Source organism: Bidens hawaiensis, unplaced genomic scaffold, assembly GCF_021521415.1.
Source record: "Bidens hawaiensis isolate Kalapana, Puna unplaced genomic scaffold, B.hawaiensis_p1.1 tig00050583_1, whole genome shotgun sequence".
Lineage (NCBI taxonomy): Eukaryota > Viridiplantae > Streptophyta > Magnoliopsida > Asterales > Asteraceae > Bidens > Bidens hawaiensis.
Window position 1 is genome coordinate 16,906 of NW_027499060.1, and position 19,007 is coordinate 35,912.

The following is a 19,007-nucleotide window of genomic DNA, read 5'->3' on the forward strand; positions in this document are numbered from 1 at the left end:
CGTGCTCGCTTTTGATTCCATGTGTTCGTATTAATCGGTTTGTTTTTACTTGATTTGGATGATAAACGGTTGATGTTTTACGTTTAGAACGGTTTAGGATTCATCTATGAGCGTGTTTGGGATTGAATGTGTGTTCAAATTGATGTCCGGTGAAGGTTTTGACGATTCCGGTGAGTTTCCGGCCAAATAACCGCTTTTCTGGTATATTAACTGATTTTTCCGGCGAATTTCTGGCGACAATAGATGTAACGCCCGTAAATTTCGTTAATCGGCTCGATCGTTTATAAATGTTTGTCAAAAAAAGCCGGGGTTTCATCTTTCTAATTTGGAGCCTTGTAATACGTTTTAAAAGTCCATTTATCCATCCTTTTTCCCAAACATCCCCTCTCATAACTTAAAGTATTATATTAGTATACAGCATCAGACATTTTCGTTTAACGGCATGCACGTTGTAGAGTTTGTATATTTATTGGGTTTGAACCGGCTTACTTCGGGGACCTCGTTGTCATACCCATAAGTTGAATTAATTAACTTTCCACTCAAGTTGTTCCACCTTTCTTATATGAGGGACTAGAATGTAACTTGTTGTTTTATTTCATAAAAGAATAACCCTAGCCCCCTCCCTTTTGGTCGATCGCAAGAGAGCAGTAGCAGCAAGGGTTCTTTTTCCTTTTTCAAGCCATAATCTAAGTACAAAACTCATATTCAAGGTTAGTCCAATGTACCTACTAGTCTTCTACACCTTACTTGATCATATTAACGGGCTTATTAGTTGTTAGGGTTGAGTTTTGGTTAAAACGATTTCTGACAGATTCATACTCGTTTATTGTTCGGTCTGTAACTCGATGAAAATATATTGTTTTTGATCGATTGTTGTTTCTATGATGTTCTAATTTGAGTCTAGTTTCCAGAAAGGTATAATACTTAATTTTTAGACGAGATTTGAATGCTTTTTATGATTTTATAAGATCGAGTGTCAAAGCTGATGCGGGATGACAGATTCTGGTCTGTCTTCCCGACATCATAACTCTTTTTAGACAAGTCCAAATTGGTTGGTTATACTTCTGGAAGTTAATATTTTGAGTTAGCCACTAAATCCAATTGGAATTGTTTAATTTGGCTGGGTAATGACTTTTATAAAAATAAAACCATTTTGTTGCGCACTGAAATAGCTGCACATACCTTTCTGTTATGGAGGAATTTTTATGATTTTTTTGTCTACTAGAAAAATATAATAAAAATATTTTGATAAACCTAAGACATTTATTAAAGTCTGGTAAAAATTTAATAATTTATTTCAAAGGGTATCCTATGTAATTAAATGCATCTTCGCATGCTAAAATCTGCACATTTTACTTGTTATTGGTCGATAAGTTCGTTTTAGGCTTACCGGGTGGCTGTCCAATTGAGCTATTTCAGGACTGTTTTGATTGAGTTTTTTGCACCAAAAATCTTCCTAGGTATGTCTAGTATAACATACTTTTAAAATCATGTCCATTGGTGTTCGTTTGATTGGCCAACTAGTTGTAGTTTGAATACTAATTTTCGGTTGTCTAGAATAGTGATTTGTTGCGTTTAACGCGAGGGATGAAGTAAGTGATGACCAATTCAGTTCGGATAGCTTCAGTTTAACGTATGGGCTGTTGTAAAATGATTTTTATAAGTATTGGGGCTGAATTGGTTGTCGGTTACTCAAACGGGTCGGTACGACACGCATTTGCGTTTATTGTATAGTTGATGCATTGTACTTGCGAGATACCGACCCATTTGACTTGTGTAGCGTCGTGTGGACTTGTTGGCTGTGAAATTATCATATTGGGTCCACACGGGGCTGAGTTGGATGTTAATTGCCTAAACAACTCTTGAACGCGCGTGTAAGTATTGCGGGGGTAATTTGGGAATTCTTTATTCCCGGGAGTGTCTAAGGGTCGTGTCGGTAAATGTAAGGCCCCGGGGGCTTTTATGGAGTTTGTTGAGGTTGAGGCTTTAGGTAACTCGAACCATGTTAGAACGTCTCGTAGGATAAACGAGTCGATACGGTTTGGTTAGTAATCTTTATGTGCAATCCGGCAGGCTTGTGACTGTGGATTAACTTAGGGATTCTCTAGCTCGTTGTTGACTGTGTGCCTCGTATCAGATGAGTTCATGATGCCCATTTTAACTATTTTTACGTTTTGGGATAGCATACACACCCTATTACAATTTTACCCTATTTAACTCGTTTAAATTATTTAGATGGTATTACATGGCCTTATTTGTGGTTGTGCATTTATGAATATGTGTTTGAATTATATTCTATGCCTTAGGATATTTTAAAACTTGTTGTGGTTATATATTCCTTAAGGTTATACATATTACTTGTGGTCTAGGCTCGAGGTCGCTATTGGGCCTAGTATTAATTCCTAGATTATCCATTATTTATGGATTGAATGTGATGATATTGTTTGGTTGAATATTTGAATTAGATGTTTGTAAGTGTGTATGGGAATGTGTATGTGTTGGTAAACTGTGACCGGGTCAAATATATTACTCGGGGAAGACCCAGGGTGAGGAGGCCCGTGTTGCATGTTTATGTCCCGGCGGGTCAAATATATTACTTGGGGATGACCCGGGGTGAGGAGGCCCGCCATCCTGCTAAACCGTGGTCGGGTCAAATATATTACTTGGGGAAGACCTGGGGTGAGGAGACCCGTATCACGTGTTTAGGTATGTTAAACCGTGACCGAGTCAAATATATTACTCGGGGATGACCCAGGGTGAGGAGGCTCGTGTTGCCACGTGATTTTTGTATTATTAAACTGTTACCGAGTCAAATATATTACATGGGGATGACCCGGGATGAGGAGGCTCGTGTGTATGATTTTGTTGGTTTTTGTTAAATTGCGGCCGGGTCAAATATATTACTCAGGGAAGACTTGGGGTTAGGGGACCCGTGTTGTGTGTTTGATCAAGAAAAGATACTTATTATTTTATTTATTTATGATTTGATTAAGAAGAGTTATTAATGATTTTATTTACTTATGATTTGACCTAGGAAAGTTATATATCTATTTACTTATAATTTTTTCCTACATGTTTATACCTATGGAATTAAATTGTTTAATAAATGTTACTTATTGAAAAGTTGACTTCACTCAGCTCAAGCTGACTTTGTGTGTATGTTAGATTGACTTTTAGGTTGAGGATTAGAGATTACCGCTTGGACGTGCTAGAGACTACTTGGAAGGTTGAAGGCATATCTAGTCCAAGAATTAATAACGCAAATTGTTTCTTTTAATTTATTACTATAAGCATTTAAAATTTTGGTTTTGGGCACTTTTCCTGGTTTTTGGGAATTTTGATGTCTATTATTCCGCTGTTTAATTACTCTGAACTAATTTTAATAAGATGAACATGTTTGGTTTTAAATTTTTGATAATTTTTGGATATGATTACCAACTGTAGGATTCCCGAGGTTCGGGTTCTTACAACAGAATATTCTGGCGGTCTTTAACAACTTTTTTCGGCAAGCTTTAACCAATTCATTCATTGAGTTTAATTCATTGGTAAAACGAACTGATTAAAAATGTTAAACGTGCTGTTGCTGCTGATTTTAGAACTACGGTGCTGAATTTGCTGCATAACGGGCCAAAACGAGCTGATATGTTCTGAAACGAAACAAAAACGAGCTGAAACTACTGATTCGGAGCTGAAACGTACTGTTTTTGCGCTGAAATTTGCTGAAACGGACTAAAACGAGCTGAACTTAGTAATTTTTAGTTCTGAACTTCTGTCAAAACATGCTGAGTTTACTGTTTAAGTGTTAAAACGGGTCAAAAACGCACCAAAACGTGCTTAAACGAGCTGTTTAACGTGCTGAACTGTTGTTAAAAGAGCTGAAACGAACCAGAAAGTTGCTGAAATTTGCTGAAACGTGTTGAAATTGCTGAAAGTTGCTGAAATTGCCGAAACGTGCTGATTTTGTTGCTGATTTTTTGAAAAACTGGTTAAAATGAGTCAGCAAATTAACTGAAATTTGCTGTTTTGCTGATAAACGAGCTTAAGCACTCCAAAAAGTTGCTGAAATTTGTTGAATTAAGATTACAAAAATTTTCAAAATGGAATTTTTGAGTTTCTTTAACGTTGAAGCTACATCGAGAAGAAACAAAGTGAAAGTTTTGAAGAAAGAATTTGTTGATTTTGAGATGATGACTGGAGAATCGTTTGATCGTTTAATCGAAAGATATTTCAAGCTTGTGAGCGAAATGAAACATATCGGGATTGAGAGACGAGTGTTCGAATACCTTGAAAGGTTGTCCGATATACTTTATGAAACTTCACCTGAAGATTTGGGTATAAACATTTTGTCAATACTATCAGACCCCAACACATACAATAGTCGCAATCTCTCCCAATTCATCGAGAAGCCAATGATGCATAAGGTAATTGAAGATTCTGAGAAGGTTGTAAAGGTTGATGATGAGATTGAAGTTCAAAATGATCAGTCTGAAAAGTTTGAAATGATTGATCAACTTGTTGAAAAGATTGTCAAATCTGAAGAACTACCACTACCAGAATTTGAGAACACTCCTAAGTTTGATAATGATGGTGATTCAGAATTTGATGAAGAATTGGTTTTGGAATGACGGTGTCAATCTACTTGTGATCATCTGAAGTTGGAATTGAGGGAAATTAAGGTTAAGGATGAAGTTGATGAAGCTGTTGTTGGAGCTAAGGGAACTGAACCTATCCTCAAAAAAGTCAAAATAGAAATATCAGACATCCCGACTATGAAAGTCGAAGAGGTTAAGTTATTCGAGGTACACTCTGAACCTTCTGCTCATTATCTTGTTAAAATCAAATCAGAGTCTAAGCATGAGTCGTTAAACGTTCATAACGTAAAATCATGTGAAAAATGTGAGCAACTTCGTAAAGAATGTTTAGAAAAAGATATGGAGAACAAATTGTTAAAAACTCACAGTGACTCTTTGCTAAATGAGCTTAAACGTATTAAGGAAGCTTATGCAAAGCTTCAAACATGTGAAAAGGCATTGGGGGAAAAGATTGATCAAAATGAGAAAACAATTTTGGTGTTAAAACAAACTGTTAATGAAAAGGTTGATTTGAAGCTTAACAGTTTCATAGCAGCATCTCACCTCCTAGACAATATTCTCCTCGAACCGACAAGTAAAGATGAAATATCTGGGGAAGTTGTCTATGGTTATAATGATCATGGTTTGGGGTATAAGCAAATTCCAACCCCAATTTCCCTTGAGCCTCTAAAATCTGAAAATACAAAAACTTGGCGTGATCATGTTCAAGAACCTCTGGTTAGAAAGTTTGTTGATCGGAGATGCTTTAACTATAATGAAGTAGGGCATGTGTCCTTTGCGTGTCCTAATCGTTTTTAGCATGATTATGGTAACCATAAAAAAATTGTTAATAAGATTGAATTTGTACATGGGACAATATCTGATAGCGAGAAAGAAATCCAGTCTCGAGATGGATTCAATAAGGATTTCTTTGTTTGAAAAGAGAAATGTACACAAACTAAGGAACATTCTTGTTATAAGAATAGTCCTAAGTTCGCTTACATTCCAAAATTAGATGTTGATACATCTAAAATCAACCAAGATGTTCTTAAATCAGAAAAACAAAAATTCAAAATTCAAAATCTAAAAATACGAGCTCAAGTGTCAAATCAAATTTGACGTCAAACCTAAAGTTGTTGATTTGAAAGAGTTTGATGCAAAAAGGTTTGAAAGTTTGAAATTTTATGTGAAAAGATCCCAATCGAAGTTATATAATTGGATCATCAAGAAAAAGGAGTTTTGTTCTCAAAGTTCGGATAACATTGTCTGTAAAATCTGAAACTTCAAAAAATTCAAATGTTTTAAATCTTAATTCTAAGTGTTCAGATAGTAAGCATTCTTTTGTAACAAATTTGTTTGAAACTCCTGAAATTTTGGAGAATTTTGAAAATTTCATGAGGTCCAAGACCAAGCGGGCGTGGATTTCTCTGTTTTCTTAAACTTTGTATACATGGGCTCCCATAAGTCATAATGTTTATCATTGGAGCATGGTTGTGCTAAACATTGTCAAATCAATGCAGGGCGGGGCAAACACAGGAAATCTGGAAAGATGGAGCTTATTACGGTTTGCTTTTCATGTTTATTTTGGATTGCTTAACTGTTTATTCTTGTTAATGAGGCTGCCATTGTGATTAACTGAAAGTGATCTAAAAATATCTGTAGACCACATCAAACAGTCAAGTTTATTTTTGATAATGTTTTTGATTTTAGGGGGTGTAAAAAATAATATTTGGAGAAAATTCAAGAGAAAATTCAAAAACATTTAAAAAACATTTAAGAGAGTAAAAAAAATAATATAAAAAAATCAAAAATGAGTTTTTAAAGCAAAAAGGGAAGATGATAGTACATTGATCATCTGGTCCCAAATTTAGTAAAAAGTAGGCTTAAAAGGCTGCGTTGTATTAGTGCATTGGTAGGCCTTTAAAACAAATAAGTAAGGAAAATTAAGTGATATAAACCTTAATACAGCCGAATCTTGTGGATTAATATCTTGAAGCTTAGTTAATATCTACTTTAAGAAAATGAAAAGTTTAAAGATTGCTAAGTGTGCATATATTCATTTTGTAAAATATTCAACTTATTTTTCTTCTTATTTTGCAAAGAAATTGAATTTGATTTTTTCTATACTTTTATTCAAATCTTGGATCCTTTCATGCACCATAAGATTATCCGACATGAGAGTTAAGATTTGGATATTATGCTTTATTTTCTTGGTATTTTGTATAAAGCTTTGGACTTTCTCAGCGCGATAATATGGTATTATCCCACTTGATTGTTAAAGCCTTATACATCTTCAGCTTATTTTATCTTTTAACTTTTGTTAAAATGGAACCTCATCTGCATGTAGTAATACCGATCTTAAGAAAAATTTTAACATTCTGAGTTGTTTGTTTTGTTATTTTTGCATGAGTCACAACTAATCGATTTTGAGTAAAAAGTGAAAAAGTAAACATGTGAAAAATTCACTGTATAAAGATATACAAATTATGTCTAATGGGTGGGGTCCACATAAGATTCATGCTTAATTGAACCAATTAAATGTATCATAGAAATTCCTGATTCATTTGTTTGGATGGTTTAGGTGGACAATAATACCAATTACTGATTTCACACTAGTCATAATAAAGGCTGAAAATAAAACTCTGATGGAAGGGAAATTTGGTCAATATGATTGCCTGCTCAAACTAATAAAAATATGTAATTGTTTACATGTTTGTAAATAGCTTTAAAGTTCATATGTTTACTATCTTTGTTGCTTTTCATTAAAACCAAAAAGATTTTATTTTTCCGTTTTATTTTTGACTGTTGATGTTGGAATACAAAATTTTATAAAATCAATTGGAAACGTACTTAAATGTCAAGGTTTTTCATGATCATTAATTTGGACTCGATAAACAACTTTTTGTTGATGTTCGTGGTAGTAAATTTGTCAAACGGTTGAAAAATCTTTATAAGTATTTGAGTATGCTTACATTGTTAATTAACATTTTCAACTTACAATTATCATCAAGACAAGCGATGCCAAGAGCTAAAATTTTAAAGCACTTAATTTGAATGGAAAGCCTCGGCAATATCCGAGGGGGAGTCTGTTAGTGCATACGTCGATTGATTTCGTCTTTGTCAAATGAAGGAGAGCGGAGCTTTAAAGGAGCTGAAAGGTTGAGAAATTTAGATGGAGTAAAAATGAAGATTTTATTATATGGAGTGATAGAGAATTTGAATACGAGCACGTGGGCGAAAATGGCACGTAAAACAGAGCTATAACGAAGAAGTTATGCCCAAAACAGTTTTCTGTTTTTCTGGAGCATAACATATGCGTTGACCAAACATATGTGTTGACAGGACTTATGCGTTGACCAGACATATGCGCTAGACTTATGCACCGGATGAAAACATATGTGCCAGAAATGCTCCTATCAGTCTATAAATAGTGATTTTGACATATGTTTTCATAACTCTTTGGTCCAGAACGTAAATGTACTGATATTTGTCATATCTTGTTGTAAACCTCGAGATATATGAGAAATTAAGAGAAGTTAATGAGAAACCTTGTTGTTTTCGATCACGTTTAGAGATTCCGCACCTTCACGTTGATTATAGATATCGATCTACGTCTTGTTCACGACCCGAACACGTTCCTAAGTTGCCACATCTGCATGTTGTTCACAGGTTAATTGGATGCAACATCAATTGCTGGACTACGGTTTGAAAATTTTTAACACTCTCATATTTGGTGATAATGATGATGCCATCATGATTGTTAAAAATCCGGTTCATCATTCTTAAACCAAGCACATTGACATTAAGGTCGATTTCATAGAGACTGTTACAAACATAAATTGATTCATTTGGTACATGTCCACACTGATAATAATGTGGCGGACTTGTTTACCAAACTAGTTGGTACCAGCTAGCTTCAATTTTCTTGCCGGGTTCCTTAAAATGTTTCATTTCGATGATTATGTTTTTAAATTTGTACATAAAAGTTCTTTTTATTTTTACTTTTTGTTGTAAGGCTCCCGACTCCGGGTGCCCTACTTTCATGCTGGTTGGATTTACTCATGCACATAATTCGGAAAATCAGTGTTAATTAAAACATTTCACGGAAATAAAAGTCAACCATTCGTACATAACATAAACATCTTGTCTTAAACAGCAATAACATAAGTCTTAAACATAAAACATAAATGACACAAGAGTCTTCTTCATATCGATGTCAGTCCTCCTCTTATTGCTACGTGTTCTCATCAAGAAACTTGTCTCATTCTACCCGCAAATTCTCAAGAAATAGAAAACGTTATATAGATATGTTCAGTTGTCAGATATTGACATCCTAGGAGTTAAGGGGTCTTTTAATTCTTGTGAAGGTAGATTTACAAAACTAGTTCGAAACCGAATCATTTTGTGAGAATGGCGGACTTGTAACCCCCCCCCCCCCCCCCGGTACATTTTTCTTGTAGTAGAATCTCGGGAAAAGTTTGTAATTAGATGGAATTGCTATCTTATGAAGTCAAGTAATTTTATTAACATTGTATTCTTGAGAGTTTATTTTATTAACCTTGAGTACTAGATTGACAAACTCAACTAAGTTGGAGGTGCTAATTGCAATTTTGATGTCATGCAATTAGAAAACCCTATTCCTCGTTCTTTATGGAAGATGGGAACCCATCTTTTTCCCACCGCCGACGAGAGAAGAAAAGGAAGAAAATAGGACGCAATCTCCATATCCTCTCGCTGCTATTATGATTTCCCAGTTCTCTTTCGCTGGTAGTTATGGGTTCTAGGTCTTTTGTCAACTGTTCCTCGTCAGGTGATTGATGGTTGTTCGTAATGCCACGGGTTACACACGACATGGAGTAGTAAGGTTTTGGTTCTCTTGTTATCTTGTTTCATGTTGCTCAGTTTTGATGGTTTTTCGTGAGGCCGCGTGTTAAGAACGACAATGAGTGGTAAGGTTGCTCAGTTTTGATGGTTGTTCGTAATGCCGTGGGTTACGCACGACATTGACTAGTAATGTTTTGGTTCCCTTTTTATCTTGTTTCATGTTGCTCAATTTTGATGGCTATTCGTGAGGCCGCATGTTAAGCACGACAATGAGTAGTAAGGTTGCTTAGTTTTGATGGTTGTTCGTAATGCCACGGGTTACGCACGACATTGACTAGTAATGTTTTGGTTCTCTTGTTATCTCGTTTCACGTTGCTCAATTTTGATGGCTGTTCATGAGGCCCCTTGTGACGCATTACATTGAAAAGTAAGGTTGCTCAGTTTTGATGGTTGTCTGTGAGGCCACAGGTTACGCACGACATTAAGAAGTATGGTTTTGGTTCATTTGTTGCCTCATTTCAAGTTGCTCAATGTAGTCAGCTGCACCAGAGTCGGCGGCCGATTTCTTGTTGTAACACCTATTCCAATGGATGGATTCAAGATTAGTTGCAAAGAATTCATGAGTTTTGGGTGGGGTGTTTGTGGCTACTGATTCTTCACGGTAACAACATCAAGGTGAGGATTATGCACTTTGACGTATTGCATGAGGAACTTACTGCATTCTTGCATTAAAACCTAGCCATGCATTCCTAGGCACCCTTGGGTTTTTTGGTAGCCAACAAATTCTTGTCAACGGGTAGAATTCTGGGCAAGCAACAGCCAAGGATTGACCAGGAAGCGGCTTGAGGCGATAACGCGTGTGGCATGGGTCATGATTGCTCGAGTTGAGGTCGGTTATAGGAATGCTCTTGTCTTGCTTGGTTGATTCGGTTAAATAAAAAAGGTGTATGGAGCTTTAGGTTTGTCAAGGAGTTTGGTTGATTAGGCTTAGGCCATAAGTGTTAACTATGCATGGCCTTTTGTTGCATGGTAAATTTAAAGATAAAGTTGGTGCATACAATTTGGGTTCGATATGTTTACGTGATTCAACAAGGGTCACGAAATGGTTCTGGTATAGCCATATGCACTTAACTAGACCCTAGCCATGTCTGGTGAGAAGGCCGTTGGTTTACCGCTAAGGGTTATTGAACTTGTTTGTGGTGTTCATGGGTGTGCCGTTCTTTTCTTTCTTCTTCGTCGCTAGTTTTGGGTGTTTAGGCTTCTTCACACGGTAAGTGATCCTAACTCAAACTTGAAATGATTTATCTAGCTTCATACGGTCAGATCGGTTGAGTTTATAATTGGTATGATAAAGTATGGACGTTGATTTTTACAAAGACACCAAATTAGATTCTAAAGAATATATATATATATATATATATAAACAAAATTTATTTTCTGGGTGCATGAGCATCTAGCGATTAAACATTCATGTTGTTTTAAAAGTATTTAACACTATCCTATTGTTTTAGATAGTCTTTCGTCAAAACAAAGTTTCGTTTGTACACTATAATGGAAAAAGGAAAATTGCATTTAATAACCATAATTACGTATGTATATACAATTATTTTCCCTCGTAAACCATTTTTACTACTCTTTAGCCAAAATTAAAATGAGGGAATAAAGTATAGTTGGTAAATTGTTTATCTTTTTATAATTTTTTGGACCTCACATACTTCATACATTTCATGTTTTCGATATGAAACTTGAGTACTTTAAATAGATATAACTTTTTCAAGAGTTGATTTGAAGGATTTAATTAGATTATATATCTAAATATTTTAAACACATATGTCTTATGACAATCTGTTTTGGTGAGATAGTTTTTAATCAAAGTTTCATGTTTTATAAAAGAGTGTCTCATGGATTAATATCTTATACTAGAAACTCAACCGATCGCTTAATACGTAGACTACGATAGCGAGTTGTATGGAAATTATTTTAAGTTTCCTCCATTTTAGGGGGCGGTATAAGCGAAGAGTGCATGCAATATTACCAAGTAAGAGGCACTAAGGTGAGTTCATGATGCCTTTTTTACTCTTTTCAAGTTTTGGGCTAGCATACACACCCAACTGATTTTACATGATGAACTGTTTAAACGATTTCCCATAGGCTTGTTTGTAATATGGTATGTTTGAAGATTAATTATTTATGTATTCTCATGTGATGCCTTACGGCCCATAGACTTACCTGTAGTATGGTATATCTTGGAGTAATATATATATGTATGTTTATACACATGAAACTTTATGGCCGGGCTAGCATACACACCTAAGCGATCTTGCTTGATGAACCGTTTAAATTATTTTGTATGGACTTACTTGTATAGGGTAGGCCTCGGGATGATGTTATTGTATGTTTGTACATATATTATTGTATGGCCAATAATTGGCGATGTTATTTAGTCGTTATCAACTAAGGATGTTTACGTATGCCTACTTTGTGTTTGCATACGTTGGATGAGATTTACGTGTTTGGGTTGTACGTGTGCTCGACCCTGATGTTAATTAGTCGTTATCGACTAAGGATGTTTGCGTATGCCTACCTTGTGTTGCATACGTTGGATGAGATGTTACGTGTTTGGGTTGTATGTGTGCTCGACCCTAATGTTATTACTTGGATGATATTTATAGGGATATAATCATATAGATGTATATGTATATAAGTATGACTACTTATTGTTGATGATGGCCTAACTGTTCATATCCCGTTTTATCTTAAAACTATTGAAATGATTATTATAAATGTTAAATTATTAAAACTTGAACTCAATCAGCTCAAGCTTACTTTGTGTGTATGTTAGTGTGAGTTTCAGGTTAGGAGGAGGATGCTTACCGCTTGGACATTCTCGAGGCTACTTTGACGGTTGAAGGCATATTTAGTCGGAGCGTTTAAATAATGAAAGATGTTCTTTTAATTATTACTAGATATATTTAAACTTGGTTTTGGGCCTAATTCCCGAGTTGGGGAATTTGTTTTAGAACTTATGATTTTCCGCTGATTACATACTCTGAACCGGTTTTCAAATAAAATGTATTGTTTTGGGTTAAACTTTTGTTAAGTTTTGGGATTCTTGATACTTATTATTCCGCTGTTATTTACTCTGAACTTGTTTTAAACAAAACGAATTTTCTTGGTTTAAAATTTTATGAATTTTCGGATATGATTACGAACTGTAGGATTCCCGGGATTCGGGGTCTTACAGCCTGCGTGTATACTAAAAGTCAACTACGCTGAGTGAGTTCTAGTTAATCAATTAACATACAATACATTCACGTCCATACTTATACGCGTCCAAAGATACAGATTTCATACTTTACTTACTATTACTCATTCATACATACATTATGTACTTGCATACGTACTTACACATTTTTTTTTCATACTTTCCTAAGGTATACCATAAACTATTCAGTTTCTTCTAACTCATAAATTCTTAGGGTCTGGTCCCTCTATCTCAGATATTATCAGGGTCTGGTCCCTACTATCTCAGATATTATTAGGGTCCGGTCCCTTCTGTATCAATCTCAGATATTATTAGGGTCTGGTCCCTTCGTTTCGCTTCACCATACATTCATACCAGTTCCATCAGCTATCCATACTTTCACATCATATGTGCATACTTTACCTGTCTTATGTATTATGTATAGAATATATATACACATATTCCTTCATATAATCATCATATAATAAAAACATTCAATACACAATCATACACTTATCTTATACTTATCACTTAGGATAGGTATATTATCTATCACATAGAGTATGCACACAGCCTCGAAAATGTCACAGAGAAATGGGTTAGAACTCACCTAGATTCTGTTACGTTCACCATTAATAGTAATTCCCTTCCTGAGTTGTGCGTGGCCAACTGTTTAACATATATATTCATTAATTAGCCATGTACTAACATAATTAATTAAATTTGTATGTATTAATCTAGCGTACTTGATAAGCTAGGCTCGTTTATTTGGCTAACAGATCTAACGGAATAACTTTGTTTAACGACGGTCCTTATTAATAACATGTTCCTTTCCTTTAATATATTATTACGTGTGTGTGTGTATACATACACCTTACTTTTAATTTAATATTATATGTATATATAAATACATTTCTTTTCTTTAATGGATTATTTAACTTAAAAATATATCGGGTCATACAAAGGTGACGAGGTTGGTTGGTTTGGTTTATTTTATTGGTTAATCTTAGATTAGCTAGAGAATAGGCCTATTTAGCTCTTGGGCATGGCTAGATCAGGCCCAACAGAATTATATTAGTATCTAGGCCAATTCCATTGGCACGGACCCATTTCACTTCGCACGGCCCATTTCGCATCGCATGGCCCATTCGCATCGCACGCCAGCCCAGATCCATTCACTTCACACGGCCCACCATCATCGCATGCTAGGCCCATTCTAGTCGCATCCAGATCTGATCTCATGCCCAAATCGCATTTAAAAATATGTTGCAGGGGTGGGATTCGAACTCGGATCCCCTAGCTCCCATGCCCGTGTCTTATCCACCTAGCCAGCTTGTGTGTGTGTTTAGTGTTTATCTTCCCAACCTTTTATACACAAATAAAATGATCATCATGATCTCCCTTTTTCTTTCCTTTCTCTTTTCCTCTTTTCTTCTTTCTCTTTTTCTTTTGTCACTAACGATGTGGCTCTTAAATTTTATTATTATTATTATTATTATTATTATTATTATTATTATTATTATTATTATTATTATTATTATTACTATAACAACAAAAGCATGTAGCTGTTGACATTATTATTATCATTATTTCGTTATTCCTATTATTATTATTTCTATAATTATTATTATCATACTCAACCAAGATCTAGCTCGTTCACGATATAGTTCGAACCTTTATCGATTTTAAGGCCCTGTTTTAGCTAGATCTATAATTTATTAAACGAGTCGGACACAATGAGCAAACTTTTATTTTAACACGTACCTAGGATGAGCTTAGATCTTGAACGTTCTTCTTGTTCGTTTGATGACGATGGAACACGACTTCGTTCTGGTTTTGCTTGGATTTCGATCAGGGAATTAGGAGGAGCATTTATGTGTGTTGTGGAGTGTGTTAGTAAAAATGGAAAGTGTGAGATCTAGGGGTTTGGAGAGGTTTAAGGGGTATTTATACCCTAGGCCCATGGATCCTAGACCCAAAACACTCATTAGTCCATATCTTTATTCTAACTCCATTTCATTAAAGCCTATCATCCTTTATATTATTTTATTATTTATTATACGTCGACTAAATAACAAACTTTATTTAATTATTTGTTTGTTTATTAGTTCTAAAATGGCATCCGTTACAAGTCTACCCTCCTTAAAAGAGATTTCGTCCTCAAAACCTATCAATTATATTAACAATTCAGGATAAAACCTACGCATCTCATCCTCCACTTCCCAAGTGGTGTCTGATCCTTTATGGTGTTTCCGAATTACCCTTACCAACGGAATGACCTTGTGACAAAGTTGTTTTTCCTTACGGTCAACTATCTCAACTGGCTCCTCGATGTTATTTAATCGCTCATCCACCTCTATGTCCATTAACGGCACGTGAGACGTGTCATCTGCAAGACACTTCCTTTTGTGAGAAACATGAAAGGTAAAGTGAATCCCTTCCAGTTCTATAGGTAAATCGAGCTTATACGCCATTTCTCCTACACGAGCGATGATCTTAAACAGTCCAATGTATCTTGGACTCAACTTTCCTCTATTCCTAAAATGGATAATACCTTTCCACGGCGAGACCTTAAGCATCATGTTGTCGCCAACATTAAACTCGATCGGTCGTCATCGCTTATCGGCATAAGACTTTTGACGGTCTTGAGCAGCTTTCATTCTTGCCTTGACTTGATCAAACCTCGAGGATGTTTCTTGCACCACTTCCAAACTACCCATCTCTTTTTGACCAATCTCTCCCCAGCATACAGGAGTTCTACAGCGTCTACCATACAACATTTCAAATGGAGGCATACCAATACTCGAATGATAGTTGTTGTTGTAGGAGAAATCTGTTAAGTGAAGATGATCATCCCAACTTCCTCCAAAATCTAACACACATGCACGTAGCATATCCTCAAGGGTTTGGATAGTCCGCTCCGACTACCCATTGGTTTGAGATTGATACGCGTGCTGATGTTCAATCTAGTTCCCATTGCTTCATGGAACCTTTTCCAAAATCGAGAAGTAAAACGGGTATCTCTGTCGGATGCGATCGAGAACGACACTTCATGCTTCGTTACCACTTCTTTAATGAACAAATTCGCTAACGTTTCTGACGAGATAGCCTCTCGTATAGGCAGAAAGTGAGAACTCTTAGTTAAACGGTCCACAATCATCCAGATGGTATCCTGATTCTTAGCTGTACGCGGTGGCTTAGTTATGAAATCCATAGTGATGTGTTCCCGTTTCCACTCAGGTATTTCTATAGGCTGTTGTTTCCCATACAGTTTCTGGTGTACGGCTTTAACTTGTAAGCAAGTCAAGCACTTGCTAACATAATCAACTACTTCATTCTTCATACCCAGCCACAAGTAGTCTCTCTTCAAATCTTGATACATCTTGTTAGATCTTGGATGAATCGAATATCGAGATTTATGAGCCTCATCTAGGATTCAACTTCTGAGATTGCCATGGCGCGGAATCTACATTCGATCGAATCTGATCTTTACACCTTGCCCATTATCAATTAACTCAGTCTGTTGCCCATAAATCCTCTCTTTCTACATTAACCCTTCATCTGCAAGTACTTCTGTCCGGACGTTGCTGATTTCTGTAAAGAGATCTGTGTTGACAATCAGCTTGTAAGACTTCACGGTCTCTATCACTTCCTCGTTCTTCCAGCTTAAGGCGTCAGCAACCACATTAGCCTTTCCCGGGTAATACTTGATTCCGCAGTCATAGTCTTTAATCAACTCTAGCCATCTTCTCTGTCTAATATTCAACTCTTTCAGCTCAAAAAAGTATTTCAAACTCTTGCGATCTGTGTAGATAGTACACTTAGTACCGTACAAGTAATGTCTCCAAATCTTAAGAGCATGTACTACAGCTGCTAACTCTAAGTCATGCGTCGGGTATGTAAATTCGTGAACCGTCAGTCTAGACGCATAAGCAATGACCTTTCCTCGTTGCATCAACACGCAACCTAACACTTGATATGAAGCGTCAGAACAAACTACCAAATCCTCGTTACCATCTGGTAAAACAAGAATCGGAACTTGCGTGAGCCTCTTCTTTAATTCTTCAAACACCTCCTCCTGTAACCTACCCCAATCGAAGACTACAGTCTTTTGGGTCATACAGGTCAACGGTGCGGGTATCTTGGAGAAACCTTGAATGAATCTCTTTTAATAGCCGACCAACCTTAAGAAACTGCGTTTCTCAGTCGGGTTTTGCGGCATCTTCCATTTCTTTACCGACTCTATCTTTTTTGGGTCCATAGTAATCCCCTCAGGATTGATTATGTGACCTAGGAATTGTACTTCACGTAACCAGAACACGCATTTCGAGAACTTGGCGTACAGTTTCTCATCTTTCAAAACTTCCAATACTTCTCTCAGATGCTTAGTATGATCAGGCTCTCTTTTCGAATAAATCAGTATATAGTCGATGAACATGATAACCGACTTATCTAACATTGTGTAAGACCCCGAACCATGGGAATCCTACAGTTGGTAATCATATCCAAAAATTCTCAAAACTTTAAAATCAAACATGTTCATCTTATTAAAATCAGTTCAGAATAATTAAACAGTGGAATAATAAACATCAAAATCCCCAAAAACCGGGAAGATACCAAATGATAAATAGTGGGGAAAAGTGAAGTATCTAAAATCCCAAAATTTAATATAAAGTGGAGTGTTTGTTTTATTTTAAAGTCCTCATCTAGAAATGCCAACAACTCCGAGTAGCATCCAGCACGTCCAAGCGGTAACATCCACTCCTTAACCTGAAAGTCAATCTAACATACACACAAAGTCAGCAAGAGCTGAGTGAGTTCAAGTTTTCATAAACAATCATTCATACTTTATTTTAAAGTTATAGTTCTAAACAGCAGTGAGGATAATTATAAAATAAATAAATATGGTTCACCAAATAATACATTCATCGTCGAACACACGTACACGGGCCTCTCCACCACGAGTCCAGACTCGAGTAATATATTTGACCCGGACGTGGTAAGACCTAAGCACGTGACACGAGCGTCAACCGAAACAGCCCCGAAACTGCCCAATTGGACAGCCACCCGGTAACCTAAAACAAGCGGTTTAACGACGAATAAACTTGCCACAAGGATGAATGAAGGTGAATTAGAGTTGTAGACATAAAATACCGACCTGGTGTTGAACGTTTGGAGGCCTGGTGATGACTGGTTGCACAAAAATCGAGAAGGGGGGAGGGGGTAGTGGCGCCGATCGGAGGTGGGTGTTTGGGTTAGGGTTAGATTTTTTATTATAAAATATAATAACCATATAATACATTCTGGCCCCTCCACTTTACTAAGGGTTGCACATGTAAGAAAAGTTAAGTAAGATACGCTTACGAGGGTGGCAAGGAGCTCTCAGGAGAATGCTGAGTCAAGCCCAGGAGGTGCACACCACACTACAAGGTTAAACCTTATATCGGAAATTAACAGACGTTACAAGTCTACCCTACTAAAAATGGGATTCGTCCCCAAATCCTGCCACACCAAAACCAGCACGGATTGAGACAATTCAAAACATCACATCATACACAGGACGGGTATAAATAACACCCCTACTAATGATATCGTATTACTTCCTAGCCAAACAATTACACACGAAAGCATTCGAGAGGGAGATAAATGGGCAGTGCAATTTTAACAAATAAAACGTTTACAATGGGTTACCTGAAATGGTGTCCACATCCTCCTTTGCCTCCTTCGTCGAGATACTAAAGGCACTCGCCTTAACCTTCGGTCTCTCTTCCATTTTCCCCCTCGAGGAAGTCCCCTACTCGGATTCCTCCGCCCTATTGGTATGGCAATTTGACGCTAAACATCCAGACCCCCTACATTGGAAACAAATCAAAGCTAGGCGCTCATAGCTGGCGTCTCTAGTCTTCCCACAACGAAAAGAGGGCATAGCCCCTGGCCTGCATTCCCCCTATGCGGTTTCCCTCACTTCCTGCATCTATCGCTATACCCCTTAATCTTACGATCCGAAGTCTCTATCCTCGCTTTCTTCCCAGCCGACACAGAATCATTGCCCCCATAATGTTTGCCATTGGAGATATAGCTCGGTTTCCAATCTTTTCCAGATTCAGTTGGGCTCACCATCTCTCTCTGTTCATACAATTTACCTACCAGGGTAACCACCGAAGGAAAAGAGCTCATGTTGGTGGTCACCACACCCCTACGAACATCTGCTGGAAGACCCTTCACGTACTTTTTGATTCGTTTACTTTCAGGTGTAACCAGATTGGGACATAAATGAGCCATTTGATTGAATTTTGTAGTATACTCTCGATGTGACATATCACTCGCTTCTAAAACTAAGAACTCCTGCTCCATCTTATCTAATTCAT

The 19,007-nt window shown here is 36.6% G+C and overlaps 1 protein-coding gene across 1 annotated transcript; it reads right to left on the reverse strand.

The window, feature by feature from the left end:
- Positions 1-14,813: 14,813 nt before the first annotated feature.
- Positions 14,814-15,221, reverse strand: LOC143598618 (uncharacterized). The gene has a single exon (XM_077076787.1). The coding sequence runs from the start codon at positions 15,219-15,221 to the stop codon at positions 14,814-14,816; it is 408 nt and encodes a 135-aa protein (XP_076932902.1).
- Between the last annotated feature and the right edge of the window lie 3,786 nt (positions 15,222-19,007).